General features: G+C 47.0%; 1 protein-coding gene across 3 annotated transcripts in view; it reads right to left on the bottom strand.

The window, feature by feature from the left end:
* The window catches only part of LOC149371281 (choline/ethanolamine kinase), a 114,788-nt gene that overhangs the window by 38,341 nt on the left and 53,000 nt on the right, over positions 1 to 23,447 (bottom strand). Inside the window, exon 1 of one of the 3 annotated variants that reach the window (XM_089565001.1) lies at positions 4,678 to 5,047. The exons of the other annotated variants lie outside the window; for them this stretch is intronic. Coding sequence (XP_089421127.1) covers positions 4,678 to 4,868 — 191 coding nt within the window. The 5' untranslated portion in view covers positions 4,869 to 5,047. Of the gene's footprint in view, positions 1 to 4,677; positions 5,048 to 23,447 lie in introns of those variants that run through there. 3 annotated transcript variants of the gene reach the window in all.

Here is a 23,447-nt window from a genome sequence, read left to right as displayed (position 1 = left end):
TTTGTCTATACGAACTCGCGTCGTAAAACAAAGAAAAAAAGGTGAATTAAACTAAAGTAAAGCAAAACAAACGACTCAGCCCTCATATTTCCTGACAGCTCAGGCTCGCAGGTGTTGTACAACACTGAACTTTGCATTTTCCGAAATGCAAGTGCCTATATACCTTCTATTGTATCGCATAAAAATATCACATTGTGTCAAGGTTGTACATTCACGATTATATCAAATATATTCTCGAACATTTTAAATTATATCATAAATAAAGATAAGAGCCACGACGACACGTGAGGCAGCTGTTGGCCTAAACAGCCCCCCCCCCCCCCCCCCCTTTTCACCACTTTTCTGTACACTAACAATCAAAAAGAGAAACAAAAAAGCAGAATTATACAGTGGCTCTGAACGAATTATTTTGCCGCGACGCGGAAAATGCCAAACTGAAACGTCAACACGTTTATCACCGCTGACTATAGAAAAACGGGGTCATTGCTGTAAGCATCGCGACGTTGACGAGTGTTAGCAGACGTTCTGTAAACATACTGAGGCGAAGAGACGATTCACTGCGCTGTTGATGAATTTGGAAGATTTCAGCCGAAGAGGACGCATACGTACGCGCAATTTTTGTCACTAATATACAGCCCACTGGGGACGCTTCGAAGCTATCCAGTGTAGCCTGTTTCACCATTCCAGATCTCTCGAAGGCAAGAGGAACTCTCGTCCTGAGCCCCCTGAAAGTTGGGACTTCCACGGGTGTCAGGACAGCCCCACTGCACGGTTTCGAAGCCAACCCCTTGGGATGTGGCGTCAAAGGTTAACGAAGCAAAACTAATGGCGCGTGTGCTGTGCTGATGTGGGAGCGTTCCAGCGACGTATTTGCTATTCAGAAATAATATACACGTCCCTGAATGTCCAGGGTTTTGGACCTCATTGCTAGTAGATGACGGAGCCGTCCTCCATACATACTTTTGTTGCTACTTGTGGTAGTTTCTGCGAACGCCCCTCTGCGTAACCAAGTGTCTGCGCGTCTATCTCTCTCTCGGTCTTTAGTGTCTGTGTGCTCTGTCGCTTAGCCTTATTTGCTTTCCCGCCGATCACGTGCACGTATCCTCTACTCGATATATAGGTTTGGTTTGGTTTATGGGCTTTAACTTCGCAAAGCGACTCAGGCTATGAGGGACGCCGTAATGAAGGGCTCCGAAATAATTTCGACCACCTGGGGTTCTTTAACGTGCACTAGACATCGAACGGTAGACGGGCCTCTATAATTTCGACGGAGGCGAAATTCGACCGCCGCGGCCGGGATCGAACCCGCGTCTTTCGGGTCAGCAGCCGAGCACCATAACCACTGAGCCACCGCGGCGGCCCTCTACTCAATGCATAAACTCCGCGACAACCCGCCAAACGAGTGAGTTTTCCTTACGCTCCAAGCATGCATGGAGCGTGCTGGTTGAATGAATTTGTGCCTCAGCTCGGGCAGAACACTTTTTGTAGTGTGCGCAGCGCTTTGCATAGGTGGGACGCTGCGGACTGAGCGCCGGAGTTAAAAAAAACAAAAACGGCAAGCATATTGATGGAGTAAATAGAGGTGTAACAACGGAGTGAAATTGGCGGAATAAACCGGGAGCCGGCGCCGCTGAAACTAAGAGCCCGACTCCCTTCGTTTATCGGATAAGCGCGGTGCTTTTACAGAGGAAAGAGTGGAATCACAGATGGGACGGGTACGCGATGCAAGGTCACAATCAGTGAACAAATCCCTCATCACACTCTGAAATTTTTTTACGCGCGTTTCAGCAGCAGCTGAGATACTGATCCAAGATATATCGGTGAATGGTCCGCTAACGTCGTGCACCGGATTACGAATACATGCCGAAAGGAGCCGCAGCGGTGGCTCAGTGGTTATGGTGCTCAGCTGCTGACCCGAAAGACGCGGGTTCGATCCCGGCCGCGGCGGCTGAATTTCTTTGGAGGAGAAATTCTAGAGGCCCGTGTACTGTGCGATGTCAGTGCACGTTAAAGAACCAGGTGGTCGAAATTTCCGGAGCCCTTCACTACGGCGTCTCTCATAGCCTGAGTCGCTTTGGGACGTTAAAATCCATAAACCAAACCAAACCAAACATGCCGAAAGGAAGTGTACGCTCAGTGCCACTTAAGTCACAGCGTCAGTAAACTAGTGCAGTCGTTTACTCACTGATGTTTCCAGAGGCCACGCTAGTTCGGTTAAACGATAACAGTCTGAGCTAATATATAGCGGTCGGGTCAACATCGACCGACAGGTAGCTACGTGAGAGTGCATATCAGATAGTGCTTGAAAGCCTTCTGGTATAAAATGGCACACAGGAGCCGGCATAATCGACGCGTAAGTGCAAATAAAAGGGTCGAAGGTGTCACGGCGAGCAACAAAAGTTCCTAAGTGTGTTTCTGGTCGTCAAAGGTTACACAGCCAAGAGCCAGGGAGTTCTCCCTGTGCCCTTCCACTGTTTTTATTTTTTTTTCTTGCCTATTCTAACATATGTATGCCAGGTGACAGCACAATCGGACGGAAAATGTGGATTTACTGCGCGAAGCGAAACTCACTGATGCACGACACTTCTAAATGAAAGCCATGCCTGCACTGTCTTCCTTCGTGGTTAGTCGAAGAGAAATTCATTCAGTACAAGACTTACTACGTCTGTGCTAGCTTTGAGACGCATCGCAGCTGAGCTAGAGTATGACACCTGAAAAGCGTCCGGTTTTGCACGATGCGGCAACATCGGCGACAACTGGGTCCCTGAAGGACCTTAGAATAACCCTTTCCCAGTTACCACACTGGTTAGGGAGGGCCTCGGAAGAGATATATGAACATAATAGTTACCTGCTCACACCGCCAGCTGGCTAAACGGGTTAGCCAAACATGTCCAATATATCCGCACAAAAATTTTGGAAATCTGAAAATTGCAAGATATTGTTATGGGACTATTGTAGGTAATGGTCCATTCTTCTCATATGTAACAAAATCTTTGTTTTAAAGTGTTTCTATCGATCGCATCGAATAGTTAAGACTACCATAGAAAACAAATTGGGAATGCTCTTGACGATAGCAAAAACGACAAAAAAAAAATGTAAGACTGCATTCGGGTGATCTGCTGAAATATGGACTGTTATAGTGAAATCTTACGTTATATGAAAAATCGTGCATAAACGGAGTTTCCGGTCAAAAATGTTTTTGTCCAGAACTGTTGGGTATGTACTATAGCGTGCACACAGCCGATAGACAGGCTCTGCCGCATGTAGAACTATTCAGCTTGGCTGCAGGAACTATCGCACTCGAAGCGAAGGCAATGGAACAAAACGTCAGCCGCATGTACGCCGAACATACGTGCGTTCAGTGGGTCCTGAGAGACCGCCAGCCCTAACAGGTTTGTTGTGAGGGTATAGTGACAGTTACGACGTCCGTACCTCGACAAAGGTAAGCCGCCCATATTCCTCAAATGCTAGTACATTAGGATAAGTTCGTGTACTAGCACTGCGGGGTCAAAATTCGGAAGAAACGCCGGATTTGAACAGTCGCTAAATATTCAGTCAAACGGGATTAAGCAGGCTGAATGCGCGAAAAGGAGAGAAGAGAACAGTGTTGGAGTACATGAAACGAAGGCATGTCTATAATAAATCGTCTTTCACGCATTACAGGCGCCCGTTTACTTACATGCGTTCTCGGAAGATATCATAAGTCGCTTCCGGTTCAGACATAACTCTTCCTTTTCTGAAATATTTCGATTCGATGCGTGTTTTAAGTCAAAAATGACCGCTGATAGGATCACATTTCCTGCCCATCCACCCCCCTTTACCCCTCGTACCTGTATAGAATAGAACTAGTGAATTGCCGTGAAGCAGAACACATGTGCACTACGTCTCTTCCGAAACAAATAAAAGCCAAGTAAAATAACGAGCTGGAAGGCGCCGGTTAATGCCCCCAGACATAAACAACAGGGGGAAATCCGTTTGACGCGGAGATATGACGCAACCGTTCCGCCCAAAACGACGCTGTCTCCGATTTCACCTCTTTATTTTTGAAGAAAGTTTAGGTTCTGCATTTTATAATTGGGGCCTCTTGTACGCATTTTTGACGTCATTTCCAAACGGTCACCGTTTGAAATAATTGAAAGCAATAACGCACGAGTGAATGAAATTATAAATAATAAAGAGCAAATAGCGCGAAGACACGAGACGTTTGTCTCCGTATATCCCCATAGTTTTGCGTCCTTGAAATGCGCGCCAAACATACAAAGAGGAGTACCTTACAGGTCAAAACAACATAAACAGGGAACACTTTATAAACACGTCATTAATGTGTGTTATAATCCCCGGGAATGGGTGACAACCACACTTAAATTTTTTTTTTTCCAATGTAGTTTTCATCTATACCAGTGGTCATAGATGTTCTATCTCATAGTTTATATTCAGGTTAAATGCAGAAGTAAAAATAAATAATACTAGTCACGTTCCAAATTGCTCGCACCTGTACTTGAGCGAACTTCGGAAAAGCACCGACCACCCGCACCTTCTGGATGCTGGTGAACGCGGCTACGACCACTCAGCTCGCGCCTCGTTAACGGCACTTCCTGGTGTACGACTCGGGCGTCTGAGCCTCCCCAAATCGCGCTGCCGCAGTCCGCTCGTCGAGCGCGTCAACAGTTCACTCACCTTCGCTGGGCGGCGACAGCGCGCCGCTGTTGCGGCAGCCGCCTCGCGAGCCGTGCCTTGACGCGCCTGAACAAGTCCTTGGCGAAGCCGCCGCCGCACACGAAGAGCGAAGAGCGCATGTTGTTACCTCCCGCGGGCGCCGTAGCCGTCTGGCTCGCCACTGACGGCCTCCTCTGACGCTGCATGATCATCGCGGTACCGCTTCCACGGACACAATCGCCTCTGCGTACACACACTCACGCCCACCGCTGTGTCAGAGATCGTCAACTCGAGCACACGCACACACGAGCTTGTCTGTTTCTCTCCGCCGCCTCTTTCTCTGTCCGGTGATAGCCGAGAGTCGTCGACGTCGTCTGGGGTCCGCCCCGAATGCCGCTCTTCTTTTGTGGCGGCCGCGACCCGAGATAAAGAGCGCTGCCGGGTTCTCCCCTCTCCCCCTACATACACTCCTGCGTGTCTCTCTCTCTTTCTCTCTGGCCCCTCCTTGCTTCTACGTGGCCCAGGATTGTGCCAGCAAGAGATTGGGGCACTCGCAGCTCCGGGACACAAACCGAAGAAACCTGACTCCGGCCGCTTGAACAGGATCGCTTTGCACATGCGGAGTTCGTAGAACCCGACGCAAAGTTTACGCACTTTTGACGAAGCGCTACACACGCTTATCTCTGCGTCAGCCGTGAGGTGACGATGCGGTGACCGCGTTCGCCTTGCGCATGTGGAGCTCGTGGAAACCTACGTAAAGTTTACGCGCTCTGGCGGACGTAGTAAACACTACGCACGCGTATCGCTACGTCAGCCGTCAGGTAACGGTGCAGCGACCGCGTTGCCTCGTTTACGTGTACACAGTCAAGGATGTCACGGCCCACCACTGACAGCGTGGATTACCTGTGCCGTCCTCTCAACAGCGCATTCTTATTTCGCTCTCTCTGACCCAATGCGCCGAGCCCGTATGGCTTATCGAGGAGTCTCAGCGCCTGTCTCTCTTTTTCAGAATGAAAAAAGAGAGGTTGACAGAAGATCAGAGGTTCGACACGGGTTTTCTGTGCTCGCATTGGTGGGGCTTCTTCGTTTTCCGTCTTCTTGCTTTTGAGTGGAAAAGCTCCCGGGATACACGTACACGTCTGCAGACACCGTCGCCTCGCGCTCATATCTTCCACTACACTGCAGCAAGTTGTAAGACAGAGCGTCGGTTCTGAACGCGAAAATGCGTAACCACACCCTTGGTACCACGAGTTGATGGAGCCGCTGGTGTTAGCGAAATGTTCAAGCAGGAGCTCACTGGGAACACCTAAGGAGGGAAGAGTTCTGTCTTCGTATATTTTCGATGTCCTTACAGGTAAGATTTACAGAGGGACTTGCAAGCACCCTGTGCCGACAGCGCCACCCCGAGGAAGCATGCGCGCACACTTGTTTGATGTCCATGCGCGTGATTATCTGCTCACAATGAGCAGACATCGTGCGCACGCGGACATCTTCATAGGAGACGCCTGCTTTCCGAGAGACTACGATTAATCCGAGTGTTCAGGACGATTACTCGCTGAACGTCACAGCTGTCACGATTATTCCGTTCTATCTCTTTTTGTGCTCTTTCGCTATTTCACTTGGTTCGCGTACCTTTTGGGTCACGAGAACAATACGTTCAACGCATTTCAGCTAGCAGACGAAGCAGTACATGACACTGTTGCGCCAACGCAGAAACAGTACCGTAGTTTTACAATTATGTGGGTAATATGAATTTTCGGATGATACAAATTTTGTGAACTCCCCGACGAGAAAAAATTCTGCACATGCTATGAGCGATGTTTCGCGTTCAGCCTAACAGTTTTTCAGGCCGCAGTAAATTATATAAATGCCGATCTGCCAGGCCGCGCAACCTCAGCTCAAGCCCCCAGTGGAGTGTGTTTGAAGCTTACCTCTCTGAACTACTCCCTGAAACTGTCTGAAAACAGAAAACTCCGAAAGCACCGGCGCTCTATTGTGTGCCGCCTCCACAGACTTTTCTACTTGTAAAATTATGGTGTTGGACTAGGGTCGGTATAAAATAACGATCCTTCCCGAATCGATTCCACATGCAAATTTTCCACCCTTAGCGATTGACTGAAGGGACTTCACGCCCTAGGCTTCAGTCAATAACCAAGAGCGAACGTGGGGCGTGGAGACATCTTTATACCATAGGGAAGGGCGGGAAATTCAAAAATGGAAAGGAATTGGTTTGGGAGTCGTCACGCTGAAAATACCCTGGTGGTAATTGGCACGGTTACATGTATGGCGGCTCGAAACGCTGCATGCTGCAGAACGCACTGCGACTAGGTCTCACTGATAGTATAGTGTCATGAGCATGTGTTTTATGTGCTCCAGAGAGGTGTAATAGTATAAACTACAAAGACGAGATCATGCGCGTGCGTTTTTTCTTGTTCTCAAGCAGTCTGCTCGGAGAAATTCGGAGGTGTAATAGTATAAACTACAAAGACGAGATCATGCGCGTGCGTTTTTTCTTGTTCTCAAGCAGTCTGCTCGGAGAAATTCGGAGGTGTAAAAGTATAAACTACAAAGACGAGATCATGCGCGTGCGTTTTTTCTTGTTCTCAAGCAGTCTGCTCGGAGAAATTCGGAGGTGTAATAGTATAAACTACAAAGACGAGATCATGCGCGTGCGTTTTTTCTTGTTCTCAAGCAGTCTGCTCGGAGAAATTCGGAGGTGTAATAGTATAAACTACAAAGACGAGATCATGCGCGTGCGTTTTTTCTTGTTCTCAAGCAGTCTGCTCGGAGAAATTCGGAGTTGTAAAAGTATAAACTACAAAGACGAGATCATGCGCGTGCGTTTTTTCTTGTTCTCAAGCAGTCTGCTCGGAGAAATTCGGAGGTGTAATAGTATAAACTACAAAGACGAGATCATGCGCGTGAGTTTTTTCTTGTTCTCAAGCAGTCTGCTCGGAGAAATTCGGAGGTGTAATAGTATAAACTACAAAGACGAGATCATGCGCGTGCGTTTTTTCTTGTTCTCAAGCAGTCTGCTCGGAGAAATTCGGAGGTGTAATAGTATAAACTACAAAGACGAGATCATGCGCGTGCGTTTTTTCTTGTTCTAAAGCAGTCTGCCCGGAGAAATTCGGGGAAGGTAGGTCCGAACGATCGCCCTGACTGCTTTACTGGGATCCACTAAAACAAACAGGAGATCGTGTTGGTTGCACAACTTCTGCGCGGTGCGATTAATTTCTGCGAAAGTTCGTGCCATCGCACGTATACTCTGGTCAGTAAGCGACCAAACGCTGGCTGGGCGTTTCAGTATGCCCGTGCTGCTTAGATGATATGTAAGAGGGCAATCATACGGCAACAACGGCAGCAGGGCGCACGCACAGGTAACTACTTGGGCAAGAAACACACAGTGTTTCTTCATTCCTGTGGTGCGAAGAGCCGATAGCGCCGACGAAAGCGACAAAGAAGTCCTCTAGACAAAATAATGGCGCCGGTAAGAGAGAACCGTTATCAGAGTTGCTACCGCCAGATTGAGATAACATTGTCCTCTGACGTAAGATCGGCGCAGTTGTTTTGATCGCGATAAGCTTGGAGTCCCACTAACGTCAGGGCGTTAGTAAGTGAGTAATCATCGTTATTGTTGAAAAGTGTTTTCCCATCGTGACGGCTTGCAAAATACTGCCACCATCTCGAACCCTTCACGACAGACACACACACGCGCACGTGCTCAAATGCAGACTACAGCGATCTCAAGCGCCCTCAACGCCTTCATGCTTAAAAGCTTCAGTGCTGCTACTGTTCTCGAAGAGATTACGTATATTTGAAAAGGAGGACCGCTTGACGACTACACGCTGTCTATAGAATGCGGACTACAGCGAAAAATGCTAGGTAGTAAAAACGCAGCTATGGCGGCGTAACCCGCCACAAATCTCCTGCCGCTTACAAAGAGCGTTGCGAACACAAAATCAGTGTAAGGCTGACTTAAACACTCTAATGATGGGTGTTCCAGTTGAAGTGGCCCCCAGTTGGAAAAAAGTGGATTAAAGGCGCAACATGTATGCCGTTTGCTTGAATGCGTGCTAGTGATTTATATGATTCATGCACTACTTAACATAATGGTGGTAGTCACTAGATAAAGTTAGCGGCTTGTCAGAATATATGCGATAAGTTTACGGAAACTAAACACTCGTCTTTCACGGCCTATACCTGTCCTGTGCGTGGCTCCAGTCATAAATTTCGTCAACGTCAGTGAAATTCCTCGAACCTGCAGGAGCACACACATATACAGGGTGTCCACGCTAACTTTAGCCAGGGGTTAAATAATAAAATATTCGAGGAAGGCCAGGGAAACCACTTACATACATATACCAACCGGCTTGCGCATCATAGACATTTTTGTTTTGCAATTAATTAATTAGCAATTAAGATAACTTTTCTAAATGCGTAAATATTGACTTTAGACAGAAAATGTGAATAGCAAAGTTGGAGAGCACCTTCAGAAACCCCCATTCCATTTATTTGCGGTAAAGAAAACCTCATGTGTATCTTTTTTCCGAGCTCCAAAGAAAGCCCGCGAAATACAAAAAAAAATATCACGTGACTAGCGCATTCGCACGCCACGATTGTGCTGCTCTCAACCGTGGCTTGAGTGAACGAAATCAGCTGCTGGCAAGGCGCGACGACCTCAATGCTTCGACAGGCCGATATGTCAACGATGGTTGCGGCCCCAACGATAGCCAGTCTGCAATCGTGACGGTGCAAGTTGCAGCGAACGCGCCGGGCATTCTTAGCTATGACATGGCCAAAGGCGACAAATACAAATCCGACGAGTTTTATTCGCCACTGAGAGGCAAAAGAAGATAAGTAAAATACTTCCCAATCCTCTTTTGCCTCTCAGTGGCGAATAAAACTCGTCATATGTATATATATATTTCTGCAGTGCCTTCGTTCCAGTCTACAACTGCGGCCGAGGAGAACGAACAAATGGATGGTTTGAACTTTCTCACACACAAAAACAAACATAAATAAAAATATGAATGCGTAAAACGTTTGCAGCGGACGCTTGGCGGTGTCTCTGATGGTCAGTGGACGACGAGCGCACACCGTTTCAGGAACGAAACGTTGTTTCATCGTACTGCCAGGCAATGGTGAGCACGCACAATGGACCGTCCTCATCTGCAATCTGCGAGGCCGTGTGTTCAATTGAGGAGACTTATCTCTAAGGGCGGCACTATACATGTATGCAAGCGCTCTTATTACTCTGGACCAGAACAGGGCTGCTTGCATTGTTCGCGTTTGCCGAAAAGGGCTATGAACTATACACGGTATTTTCCCTTCTACTTTTGAGCTGCCTTTTGTCATATTACATATTGCATGGAAACATTGGTGACATTGATACTACCTACATCACGTGCAAAGGCTATATGTGCTTGCAGGGTGAGTGTCTGTGGCCAGTCTCCTCCCGATGGTGAGAGGTCCTGTCGGGCCTGTTTCTACTCGTACGTAATTTAGGGGCCTCATAATAAACTTTTCGTGCAACAAACTTTTGGTTTAGTAACCACACACACACACACACACACACACACACACACACACACACACACACACACACACACACACACACACACACACACACACACACACACACACACACACACACACACACACACACACACACACACACACACACACACACACACACACACACACACACACACACACACACACACACACACACACACACACACACACACACACACACACACACACACACACACACACACACACACACACACACACACACACACACACACACACACACACACACACACACACACACACACACACACACACACACACACACACACACACACACACACACACACACACACACACACACACACACACACACACACACACACACACACACACACACACACACACACACACACACACACACACACACACACACACACACACACACACACACACACACACACACACACACACACACACACACACACACACACACACACACACACACACACACACACACACACACACACACACACACACACACACACACACACACACACACACACACACACACACACACACACACACACACACACACACACACACACACACACACACACACACACACACACACACACACACACACACACACACACACACACACACACACACACACACACACACACACACACACACACACACACACACACACACACACACACACACACACACACACACACACACACACACACACACACACACACACACACACACACACACACACACACACACACACACACACACACACACACACACACACACACACACACACACACACACACACACACACACACACACACACACACACACACACACACACTCACACACACACACACACACACACACACACACACACACACACACACACACACACACACACACACACACACCTGTTTCTCCTCCCGCGCCTATCGACTTTCAGAGACAAGTGCGAAATCGGTTCGGTAGTCGCTATGCATGTCACAGGACCCGTAAATTCCAAAATGCAAGCGAAAACGATGAAGTCGCGCTGTTTTCCCAAATCTTTCACTCTCCCATTTCACTGATGACGAAATCGTGTGTGCACAGTGGCGACGGGGCTTCGAGTGTGCGTAAAACAAGTTGTTGAACAATTGTTGAACATCCTATGTTCAACGCATTGTGTTCACCCCCTGTTAGCGTTGTCGTTCCCTTTCTTGGCGTATTCCCATCGGCGATACGGAGCAAGTTGTATTGCTCCGCGAAACTTAAGAGCGGGTTTCAATGGGCGATTTCGATTCAGTTTCTGCGTTCTGATTGGACCGCCACAGTATATAATACCGCCTAATGTAACATTATGATCCCTAGATTCCCTTGATATCTTACTAGTTCGCATGTTCTGAGAGCCTATCCGCCTCGCCGATTGGAATACGCTCTACGCGTGGGGGTCGGCATGGTCCCGTCGTTCACAGAATGGGCTGTGCGACAGCGCAGGGGTTCCTTGGTTGCGGTGGCACACGCCACTCCAAGAAAGGAGCCTTACAGATGAATCAACCTCTTTTGGCTATTTCGCGTTGCTTGTTTAATATGATTGTGAAGACCAAGGATTGAAAGCAGTCACTAACCTCCTTCGCTCGCAAACAGCTTCGCAAATTCCACACCTGTGATGTGCTGATGAGAGCTATCATTTGAATAACACCTGCCAAATCTTCGAAAGACAGAGCACTGGCTACAAATATGTTTTCTGCCTATATGGCGTTTATTTTGATCCTGAAAATATCGACTGAAATTGTAGCGTCCGCTTCTTTCCTTTATGGCCACTGCATCAAATACGCGGCTAGCCAATCGAGCACGCTTGCGCAAGAAGTTCCTTGCGCAATGTCCTTGAGGCTGGCTTAGCTGTGCGCAACTGCTGACTCCAAACCGCGGTATAAGTGTCCGACCGAGCCGCATCAAACGATCGCGGGTACGTGGCTAAAGTCACGTAGCACGCACAGCGCCCATGTCCACGCAAGAGTGTAAAGCAGACCGCCATGTGTCTGCGATGGCTGAAACACGAGTAGCTGCAGTGACGGCTAGAAGCGGGGAGACGACGACACCACGATACGCAGCGCTCCTTCCGCCTTCCTAGACATACGCAGCTTGGGCGAACCGCCGCGGAAGCTAGGCCGCGCTTCTTCCAGACAGACGTTTCGGTACGTTTGCGACGTTTAGACTGTCCATAGACATCTTATAGACTCTACTGCTTTTCTATAGATATTTCGTTTTGTCTATTCATATATACTATAGACTGTCTGTAAACAAAAGTCTACTAAAAGTGTATGGCCATAAACCTATAGATTGCCATAGATTTTGCATTGCCTACAGACTAGTCTATAGAATTTCTCTACAAAAACTCTATAAACTCTATAAAAAGTTCATGGACAGTCTATAGACTAAATAAATTTTTGTAAGGGTTGTTTGCTTCTGACTGGCTCTGAATGCATTCTGTTGCCTCATGCTTACTCGGCCGGGGCAAAAGCGGCATTTAATTCCCAGCTCATTCATCTTCGTCATTTGCTCGATGTCAGGACGTCAAGCTCTCGCATGAAATGGAAACACGATATTGAACTTAGCCGCTCGGCGCATATCTGAGTAAAGACTTACAGCTGAATTCGTAGACGAGGACAGAGAGAGAATACACAAACATTTTTGAATGTGCAACCTTTTGTTCTTGTCTGCAAATTCAGCTGCCATCAAAAGACACAGCCGCGTATGACGCCGGTCACACTGAGGTCTCGCTCTGTGATGTGACATGGTGGCCATGGCTGCTAAAATCATGCTATGCGTACTGCAGCTCTTGATGGTGCACTGGTCTCTTATAAGTTAGGTTGGAATGACAATAATGTAATCTGAAGGGAGAGATGTGTTCTTTGTGAGAAAATTTGCTGGCCAGTCCAGTGAAGCGCTCCTTTCTTGGCTGTTTGTGATCCCCCAAAGAACTCCCTTTGTTTCAGGGTAAACACAAACAAGGTTTGACTGTGCCTAACGAGAGAGTGTCTCGGCTTGGCAACCTTTTTTCTTCTCCACTGCAATGTGCAGCAGCAGTACAGAACTGCTGGAATTGGAAACCAGAGGTGAGGTGCAAGTGGAAATACTTTTACTGCCACCTTTAGACTCATTTTTACAGTTCTTCCTTTCTTCAATGGTACAAAGCGTTGTGCTCTCTATCAAGAAAGAATTAGCTTTGTTTTTAAATCTACGGAACCGCTTACTTGCGTGTCACAAGCGGCCAGTGGGAAGTGAAATATAGCGATGCGTACCGAAGCTCCGAGTACCCTGTTGGTTGAAATGAAGCTACAGCATTCATCCGACATAAGTGCGCCTTTGAGAACGTGACATAACTTACAAAGTGTTGCTGCACTTGCACTACCCTCCTACATGCACAATAAACCATTTTATAGCTAGCTGTACGTTCAGAAAGCGGTATCATCAACCATTCTAATGTTCCTCCTCGATAAAAATTCCGGTAAAAATCTCTAACAGTACTATGCACAAATCCCATGTATGAAGGTACCGCACTTTTAAATGAATGAATGAATGAATGAATGAATGAATGAATGAATGAATGAATGAATGAATTTAAGGGCATTGGGGCGTCGGGGACGTTCTTTAAATGGAGACTGAGGCCAAAACACGAAATAGTGTTGTCACCACCACCGGCAGTTTTCGCAAGTAAAATGCGTGCGGCGACATCGACTTTCGGGCGCGAATCCCGGAAGCTACACTACACTGTTATTTACATCTCAACTATGACAACCAGTCCTTCCAGGTGTAGGCGTCACGAGTTTGAGTCGAGTAGGGGGAAAATTAAAAAAATTCAACATTTTTGCTGCCTGACAAGCGTCAAAATACACCGAACGAGCCAAATAATAATTTTTTTTTTTTACTGCAGACAATAACTGGATAGATTTCTCCTCAGTGTCTGTTTTACACTTTACGCTCTTCGTGCAATCGCATGGTGCTGCTTACTTGATGTGGTTTTCAAGTTCGCATCGGGTCGGCCAGCAGATGGAAAGGAATACCATTTGGGTCTAGCCTCTACGCTATGCAAGTGAGGCAAGCGCCCAACATTATCGTGAGGCCTTATTCGATTGCCCCACGATATGCAATCGCTGTGGGCAGCTCACACTCGTACGTGAAGCAAAGCAGGTGTTCTGAGAGCCACGAATTTTTCCTGGCTGCCCACGCAGTACCTATCTATTTTCAGCAGACCAAATTGCCACGTGTCCTTTCCATTTATGTTCCATAGATTGAGCAACCGCCTATATGCAATAACCGCCGCTAACTCTAGGGGACGCTTGCCATGAGATAACCTTGAGATCTCCGAGAAGGCAGGTGTTTACGTGGATCGTGTCTTTTGTATTCCATTAGGTAGAGTACAGGGTTGACTGCGAACCCTAATGGATAATGCCCAGCTACATCGGCGGCGCTGACGTTCCTTCCGTTTATAAAAATGCAAATGGCGACTGTTCAGCTTCCAGGGAAGGAGAAACCGTGCTCGCTCGTTTTACGCTATAGCATGCCCACGATGTTGCAACCTTTTTGCTCTCAGTGCATTAATTGTCACCTTCCAGAGCACATCTGACCCGGTATTGAAATATGTGACTATACGGGCATTGACACCGTGAGCAGAAGGAGAAGTGTTGTATCCCGAACAGTGCCCTTCGTCTTGTGCAACTTCGATGACCTCTTGTGTTGTGTTCCGCACCGAGGGAAACAGACAAAAACGACAGAAGTGAAATTCGCGGAAGGGGCTATGATTTGTAGGCGTTTGTTGTCGAGCTGGCGGTGCACGATCTGTAGTTTGATAGTACGGAGCTGCAGTGTGCTGGAGGTTGACACAGGTCATCATCTGCCATCACTATTCGAGCGAAAGCCACTTCAGAGACCCATTGAAAATGACGCGCGAATTACAGACGTTTCGCCTTGCTGTCAACCTCAGTAAGCATCGAAGATTCCTTGTGCCCTTTTTCGTCCAGTAAACAAAGGTCACTGCACTTTTAAGATTAAAACAAAGCCCATTAGAATCGACAGCGGACGCACAAGGTCGACGTTAAACACGGAGCGATATTCCTTGAGCGAAAAATTAATCTCACGACAAAAAGAAAAAGATGCAAATGCGAGAGATTTATCAAATGCTTAAGCCAGTGATTGTGCTGGTTCGCACATCATCTCAACACGAAACGCAGATTCAATTTTGATCCACCAGTGCCGCTCCTGTGGTTTGAAAGTTTGGGAAGGAACTCCAATACCATGTGCGCTGACCTATTTGAATATTATCCACAAATTAAAGACAGGCCTGCGACTAATCATACCTGCGAACTAAAATACTGCGTCTGAAGCAGAATAATTCGCACACCGTGGTTTTCTGTCATCGTTATCCATTGAACTTTTCCTCGCTCAAATACCTGCTATCGGCGAGTGCTCATGTACCCAGCGATTTTCCTCATATCTCGTGAGTGTTTTGCAAGGGCTGCTGTTTGGACGGGTCGCGGCTCTTTGAGCAAGGTCTCGACAGGGCATATCACAAACGGACGAACACTGTGAAAATGGCTGATGAATACATGGAGCCTACTGTGCACGTGTATCGGCGTCGAACTTTTTTTTTGTTTTTTGTCTGATGTGAGGAAGGTGCAAGCATCCTCCGCCAAGCAGAGTCTCCCATCGCATCGATTATTTCTCATTGTTGCAATAGGGCGTGAACTGCACCGAAACGCCTCAAGTGTCACATATACACCAATCACATGCTTATGCTAATGCACGCATGAACAGAAACAGTTTACCATCCTCTTACCAACCTCTTATCTGTGCTTCCTCGCGTACAGGCTTTCAAGAGTACTGCATATTGGGAACACCTTTTAGACGAGCAGAGCGGTAAACCGAAGAGCCTGCAGTCATTTTCTACGGCGCCTGATTCGGTGCAGTTTAACGATATAACTTTAGAGTCCACATCGGCAGAAAATCCTGGTGCCGTCTGTCACAAAATTCCCTGATTGGTCGAGAGGGCGACGTCGTCAGAAGGTCACGTGATCCTGCGACGTCATCACAACCTTTCCACCGTGGCGCTTCACATCATGCGATTTCGCATCATGGCGGGGGGCACGAAAATTCAAAGCTAAGAAACGAGGGAAAGGGGGAGAGGCAACCGGAAAAGGGCGAGACAGGCAGGTTATAACAGAAAGATATACGATGTCAGTGACAACGTCGTGAATTTGGTGAGATACAGAAACCCGTTGCCGCAACGTTGCTTCTAATGATGCGGCATTCCACTCTTAAGATGGCTTATGCGTCCCCGTAATTTTTTTTTATTGTTTTTGAGAAGAATTTATTGCTCTTTTCCCTGCTGTTTGATCTCCGCTACAGTCGAAGCTTTTCCCTCTTTGCATCTTGCTGCAGCAACGACGTGTCCAGTATTGCACTTGCCCCGGTGTTGCTGCTGTCTTTTCGACGTATCGTTGTAAGCTCGAGATAAACGAATCCGCCGCCACTCTGTTTACAGTGGAACCTTTCCCACGCGCCACCGCTCTGCGATAACCACAGCCGAGCCCAGAGACCGAGTCCGCGAAGCCTCTCGTTGGACGGCGTGTGATCTGGACCGGTTCCGTTAGCAAATACGATGTTCGCCCATCGCCTTACTCTCGTCTCAACAAAACCGTGCACTATTGGGGAAACTAGGAATAGCGCCACTCGATCTGCATGTGAACCGCTGTCAATACACGCCGGAAATACCGCCTTGGCTATCGGATAAATGGCTAGAATCCGTAACACCCAATTATGTGTTAGATTATGGACTGTGTAAACTGTTATGGAAAGGAAAATGACAGTAATAGTATAGGCAGAGAAAGAAGATGCACCGTGGATTAAAGAATAAATTCTGTTAACGATAACCTATCAGGAGACAATTCTGTTGAAAAACACTACAGATAATTTTATGTCGTCACAACATATTTTTGTAGTATTTCTGGCAGTGAACTTGCAGAGACAACAGAAAATTTTCTAGTAGCAACATAATTTTCTGCAGTATTGAGTTACCGCTTGTCGTATCGACAGAACTACGGAAAAACACTGCTACAAGAAGATACCGCAATACTACAAAAGGATCTGCCGTTACGACAAAACATTTTGTCGTAGTTTGGGCGCGATTCTTTTGTTTTGCGATTGGGAAGAGGATGGATATTGAACTGGGCGGGACATGTAATGCGAGAACAGATGTACAATAGGATATCTTGGCAACGGAGTGGATTCCAAGGGGATGAAACACAGCCTATAGGGCGACAGGGAGTCAGACGAAAGGATGAGATGAGGAAGTCTGTTTGGATACATTGGCCGTTGGTCGCGCAGAACAATACGCTAATCGAAGACCCGTGGGTGAGTATTTGTCGAGCTATGTACAGGGCCAATCACACTCAGATGGAAAACGGCTCCGTGTGGCCACGCACTTGCGGAGTGCCATTGCATCTAACTCGTCCATGACTCAATTTAGAGTGCCGCATGAGAAGAGGAACCTCGACGTGGTGCTTCGTGTCATCTGCCCCTTTGCACAGTTTGCCACCAGCTTGGTCGCAATAGCGTTCCATGTGTGGGCAGCCACGCGGAGCCATGTTCCCTCTAAGTGTGATTGACCCTGTACGTGACCTCGATGAAGCTGATGGTGACGATGATAGATCATAACGGTTTTTACACAGTTTCGTGAGGTCAGCCTTCGGCTGACTGACTCCTATAGCTGCCCCAACGCTGCACGAGTTCACAGAGGGGAAAGACCTAATCAGTCGGCTGGAAATGGCGTGCAGGCCTTCCGCGCTGACAGGCGGTAGTTTTCCGCTACTGCCGACCCACGCGACGGACTTGCCACGCGTTGGCGCGCGTACCGCGTGTTATCGCCGCGTCGTTTGCGTCGGCGCCGAGACTTGCGAGGAGGTGGTTATCTCCGCGCCGTATACAGAACCGTCAAACGTCTTCCCGAAGGCGGCGCGTCACGAGCGTCGAGCTCGGCGCTTGCGTCGATCAAGAAAGCGGGGTAGTAGGTGATGGGGTTGCCGCGCTGATATGGTGAGAGGCGCTGCGGTCCTCCTTTTATCTGCTTTTTGATAGCTTCAGATTTGGATGAAGGCGGCGAGAGTGGGAGTCTGAATGAGGGAGAGAGTGACGCTGTGTATAATGTGATAAAAATCTAGGTTGAGAAAGTGGAATGGGGGAAAGGAGCTTCCTGTTCGAGAAACGAAACCTCGGCCACGTCGCTATCCGCCGCGGTGGCTCAGTGGATGTATACAGCGATCGTTTTCTGAGCTTCCGGGCAGAAGTTCGCCGGTTCGAACCAGGTTGTGTTGGCTGATCTTTGATGGAGGCGAAATATAAAAATGCCTGCGCATCGATGTTTCAGTGCGCTGTAACCCTGTGCTAACGCCTGGTATATCAAGTACTGTACAAATGCCATTCATTTCAGCTTCTCTTGGGAAAAGCGCAAAAAAAAGTAGTACAACACAAACCCCATTTTTCAACGTTTGTGAGAACGGAGTCTCAGCTTGCAGAGGTGTAAAAGACGTGCTCAAATATTTCTTATTGTTAAAGATAACTGTACCTTAACTTTCAATGAACGTACTCTTATCCGTCATATTCAGGACTTTTATCGGTCGTATTTATTGCCTCGGCAGTACAGGGCTGAAGAACCTCAGTTGGTCGAAGTTAATCAGAGCACCTCTATGCATGCATCAGAGCCCACATTACAGCGTTAGTGCATAAAATCGTTAATAATCGGGCACATCAGTATCGCTATTATCACTATCGGAGTAGAGTAGCGAGAATTGCCTGAGGACGAAAACATTTTAGCTGCCTTCAGATAAGGAACAATACAGTTACACTCAGCTGCTAAGGACGCTAATTAGGTACACAGCATACTCAGCCGCTTTATTGTCAGCTAGTCAAAAACAAATAAATTACACCTCACTTCACAATTGACTGAGAATACTTTCAATGTTTCTGTTTGTCTTGTAGCTGACATACACGGACGGAGCAAACCGTGAGAGGTTGAATGGAGACTACAGGCGGTGACACTGCGTCCCCAGAATTAAATTGTCTGTTAAATCACTTAAGTAAACAAATCTTTGTTATTAAAGAAATAATTTCTTTTTGTTCTATTAGCAAAATTGAAGGTCTTGCTCAACGCTTGACAATGGAGATGTGGACACAGGAACCACGAGACACAACCCCGTTAGCTTAACTAGCGACTGTTATCTTATGACAAAATATTTATCAGAACGTTAAGGACTCATCATTGCTAAACTTTGTGCGCGCACGTGCGTGCGTGCGCGTTGGAACAATTCCTGTACGCACACTATACACTGTATATAGCGGAGGCCCGTGATCGGTGATCAGGAGACAGTTCAAGTAAAACTATGCACTTCTGGCCGTGCTGGGATATCGAGGGCCGCCATTTTGCCGACTGGGACGTGAAATCATCAGCCCCAGCGTGGCAAAACCTAGTGCGTCTCGGACGAAGAATACACTCTCAGGCGTTTGCCCTCTTCTTCGACGAAGAAGTGACGATGACCGCTGTATTGCCTTCTTCCCTCCCTCCTCTATGGACGGATTTTAATTGCATCTCTTGGAACCGAGGCGGTGGCGAGCGTCACCTTGCTACTAAATTAATGTGGGGTTTTTATTCATTTCGAAACATTTAGTGCTACTCTGGTCGTTCGCCATTCGAAACTTTTTCCTTCCTTCGTTCTAAGCTTTATTATTTTGATTTCTGAGACGGTTTGCAGGAATTTTCAGTTTTGATTTTACGACTTCAGTACGTTAGTCTTCTCTTGGTCGTCTCTGTTGTTATTTCAATTTGTTTTCACTATCCCTGAAACCGAGAGCTTCGAGAAGTCTGACCATGTCCTCCTTGATGTCAATATGTGTAGCTTTAAAATCTGTCAGAACATTTTCAGTGTTTTCTACAGTGCTCCAGCACGCTACACTCCCTTCTCATATTTATTTTTGCATTTCCTGGTTGCAAGGCAACCTGATCTAGTCTCAGAAAGGAGGGCACTGCTCTTTAAATTATGACACTGCATTTCCTTCCGGATTTCACTCTTTCCGTCTCTCTATCCACGCAGTGAGTCTTTATTTTCCACTTTCTGTCTCCAGATAGCAGTGTCTGTTTCGTGGACTTCTTTTTCACCTTTTTGATGTTCGTGGTAACTTCCCTTTCTTTGTTATTGCCTGTGTACGCTGTAGTAAGATTTCTAGTCCTCTTCCACCACCGCGTGTCTTCGTTTTTACTGTACTAGTATCTGAAGACTTTGGCTGTCGCACTTATTCTCACTTATTCTCATGCAAATTTCTCTTATTCTCTTCTCGAACAATAATTTGATTGTGTTTCCCTTGCTTCAGAGGGCGATCAGCCTCTACTCCTCTGTACATCTTTGTTCATTGTCTGTCCATGATGGTACAGATCCAATCTTTTAACCTGCTTCTGGCTAATCTCCAGTATATTTTAGAACATGTGATTCCATGTACATTACCGTGCACGTTCGCAGTTGTCAGCACCGGGACCATTACGCCCTTCCACAGTTCTCGTATTGCTACATACCTATTATATCCACGCACTGCTCTATCCTTCATTACGACCGCGTTCCTCGATGTTTTCATCTTGAGATGTTCTTCATGGGTCCTTAAATATTCTGTTTCTTTAATGCGAAAGCAATGCTACGCCAGGTCTAACAGCTCGTCGCGTGAACCTTCGGCAGGAGAGGAAAAAGTGTTCTATAGACTCAATTTCGCAACAAGATTCACAAAGGTTGGTTATCGAAAACCCCGATCGGCATAAATAAAGATTTAGCCGTGGTATCCTGCAGCGCAAAAGGGTCATGGACACCTCACATTGCCTCGAACTGCACATCCGCACACTCCAAGGAAATGCGAGGTGTTGAAAATCCGCTGCAGCAAGGTCATGGCTCAAGGAGTGGAGACGCTGGAATCGCTGAAAGTGTGCTAGAGTCAGGTAAACAGTATTTGGGACGAAAGGGACAATAGGTTCACCAAGGGCAGACTTTGCTAAAAAATCAGCCCTCTCATTCGAAACAATGCCACAGTGCCCTGGGACCCAGTGAAAGCGTACTTCTGTAACATGTGGAGGGATAAAAAATTGAAGGGAACGGCTCATAGGAGTATCCCTCGAGTTTTCGAGCGCTATCAATACAGAAAGGTTGTCTGAAAGTATAATAACCCGAGTGATACTACAGGGAATCCTTATTAAGGCCAACTCAATGGCCAGCAACTCAGCGACAAAAATAGGGGTATAGTCAGGGGCCCGAAATGAGTAGTTCCAATCAAGAGCCCCTGAGTAAATTCCAATAGCTGCCTTTTCATTTTGCTGGGAGGCATCTGTATAAACGGCAATATGGTTAGGGAAATTTTCTAGGTACTCCTCTATAAGCCCATTTAACACATTGGAGGGCAGGTTCTTAGCATTCCTTGGGAGGGTGTTGTCAAAGAAGACTGCCGTATCAGCCCGCCTGTGGTCGACTAGTACTAAAGATCTCATTGATACAGAATTATTTGACAGCAGGGAATTAATGAACACCACCTGAGGGAGCTGATAGCGAGGCCAGGTAGTACCAAAGAAGAGAGTTGGGGTCATTGTAAATATAGGGTTAGCCAATCCAGGAACAGGCTCCAAAGACCTTAAAAATGTCCGCACAGTGATAAGCTCAAACCGGGAATTGAGATCAGGTATCCGCGCCTCCAAGTACAACACAGCATTAGCTACTAATTTAGGCAGACCTAAGCAAAGGCGCAGAGCGCGTCGCTCCATAACAAACAGGGGTTCACGCTTGTATCTTGGGCACCCAGAAAAGAGAACGGAGCCGAATTCAAGTATTGGCCGTACATAGGTCTTATAAAGAAGGAGTAGAGTGTCCCGTCGCATACCGATTTTTTTTGTTGCTGATCCTCACCAACCGGCCAAGGGCACACTCACCCTTAAGCGCAATGCTTCTAATGTGAGGCCGCCAGCATAAATGCGGGTCATATATTATACCCAAGTATTTTGTTGAATCAACTTGCGGGATCAGGATAGAGTGATACGACAGAGAGATGTAAAGAGGGGTTGCCTGTGGGAAAAAAAGGACTGCACACTTGTTGACATTTAAAGTTAACTTCAGGCTGTCTAGCCAAACTTCCAGAACATTTAAATACTCTTGCAGTAATTGGTACAGGATATGAGTGTCTTTGGCAGAAGCGAAAAAAGCAATATCATCCGCATACACACAAACTTTGACGGCTGGGTGAATAGGAATATCACGCATTAGTATGTTAAACAATAACGGTGAAAGAACGAAGCCTTGTGGGACACCTCTAGACTGAGCGTATGTTGTAGAAGTTAACGTACCCTTAGAACAAAAGAATGCTCTATTCCTTAAGAACTCTCTTATCCACGCAAAGTGGTACAAACGAGGTTGTACATTAGCCAGTTTATGAAGCAAAATGATGTGTTCAACGCTGTCGTAGGCCTTTGCAATATCTAAAGTAACCAGAGCTGATGCCTCATTTTGCCCCATAGCAACCTTAATACGGCTCTCCAAGTCTATGTGCGCGGTCCAAATCGAACACCTCCGGCGGAAACCAATCTGAGCCTCGCGAAATCCTTGAAGACTCAGAATATGACTCGTGAGGCGGCTGAAGACTACCCATTCTACAAGCTTAACCAAATTTGATGGGAGAGCAATCGGCCGAATATTGTCGAGATCAAAGCCCTTCCCCTGCTCTTTCAGCAATAAAATAATTTTCGCTGCTTTCCCATTTTGTGGAACCCAGGCTTCTTCCAAAGACCAGTTCACAATCTTCAAGAGGTACGGGGCAAAGTCTTGCATAAGGATTTTCAACATGCCAACTGTTACTCCGTCAATCCCAGGGGCAGCAGATTGCAGGCAATTAACTACCCACACTTAATCAGATATAAATACCTTAGTGAAGTCTCCACCCAAATGAAACGGGGTTGATGGAAAGGTAGTGCGAGCACGAAAACGCACAGCAAGGCCTTGAGCTATGGACTCTAGTTGATCTTTTTCGTTCCGAGGTGGAAATACTGTGGACTGAGAGATATGAGAGGAGGGCAGCACATTAGTACGTTCCAGAGAGACTTCCGGTTGACTGGGTTAGACAAATAGATGTTCAGACTGGCATTGTAATCATCCTTAGCCTTAGATACTGTT

This window comes from Amblyomma mixtum, chromosome 1 (assembly GCF_055824585.1).
Source record: "Amblyomma mixtum isolate Tamu chromosome 1, ASM5582458v1, whole genome shotgun sequence".
In the NCBI taxonomy this organism is placed as follows: domain Eukaryota; kingdom Metazoa; phylum Arthropoda; class Arachnida; order Ixodida; family Ixodidae; genus Amblyomma; species Amblyomma mixtum.
Note: the sequence above shows the minus strand (reverse complement) of the source record. Positions and strands in the feature narration are given on the sequence as shown.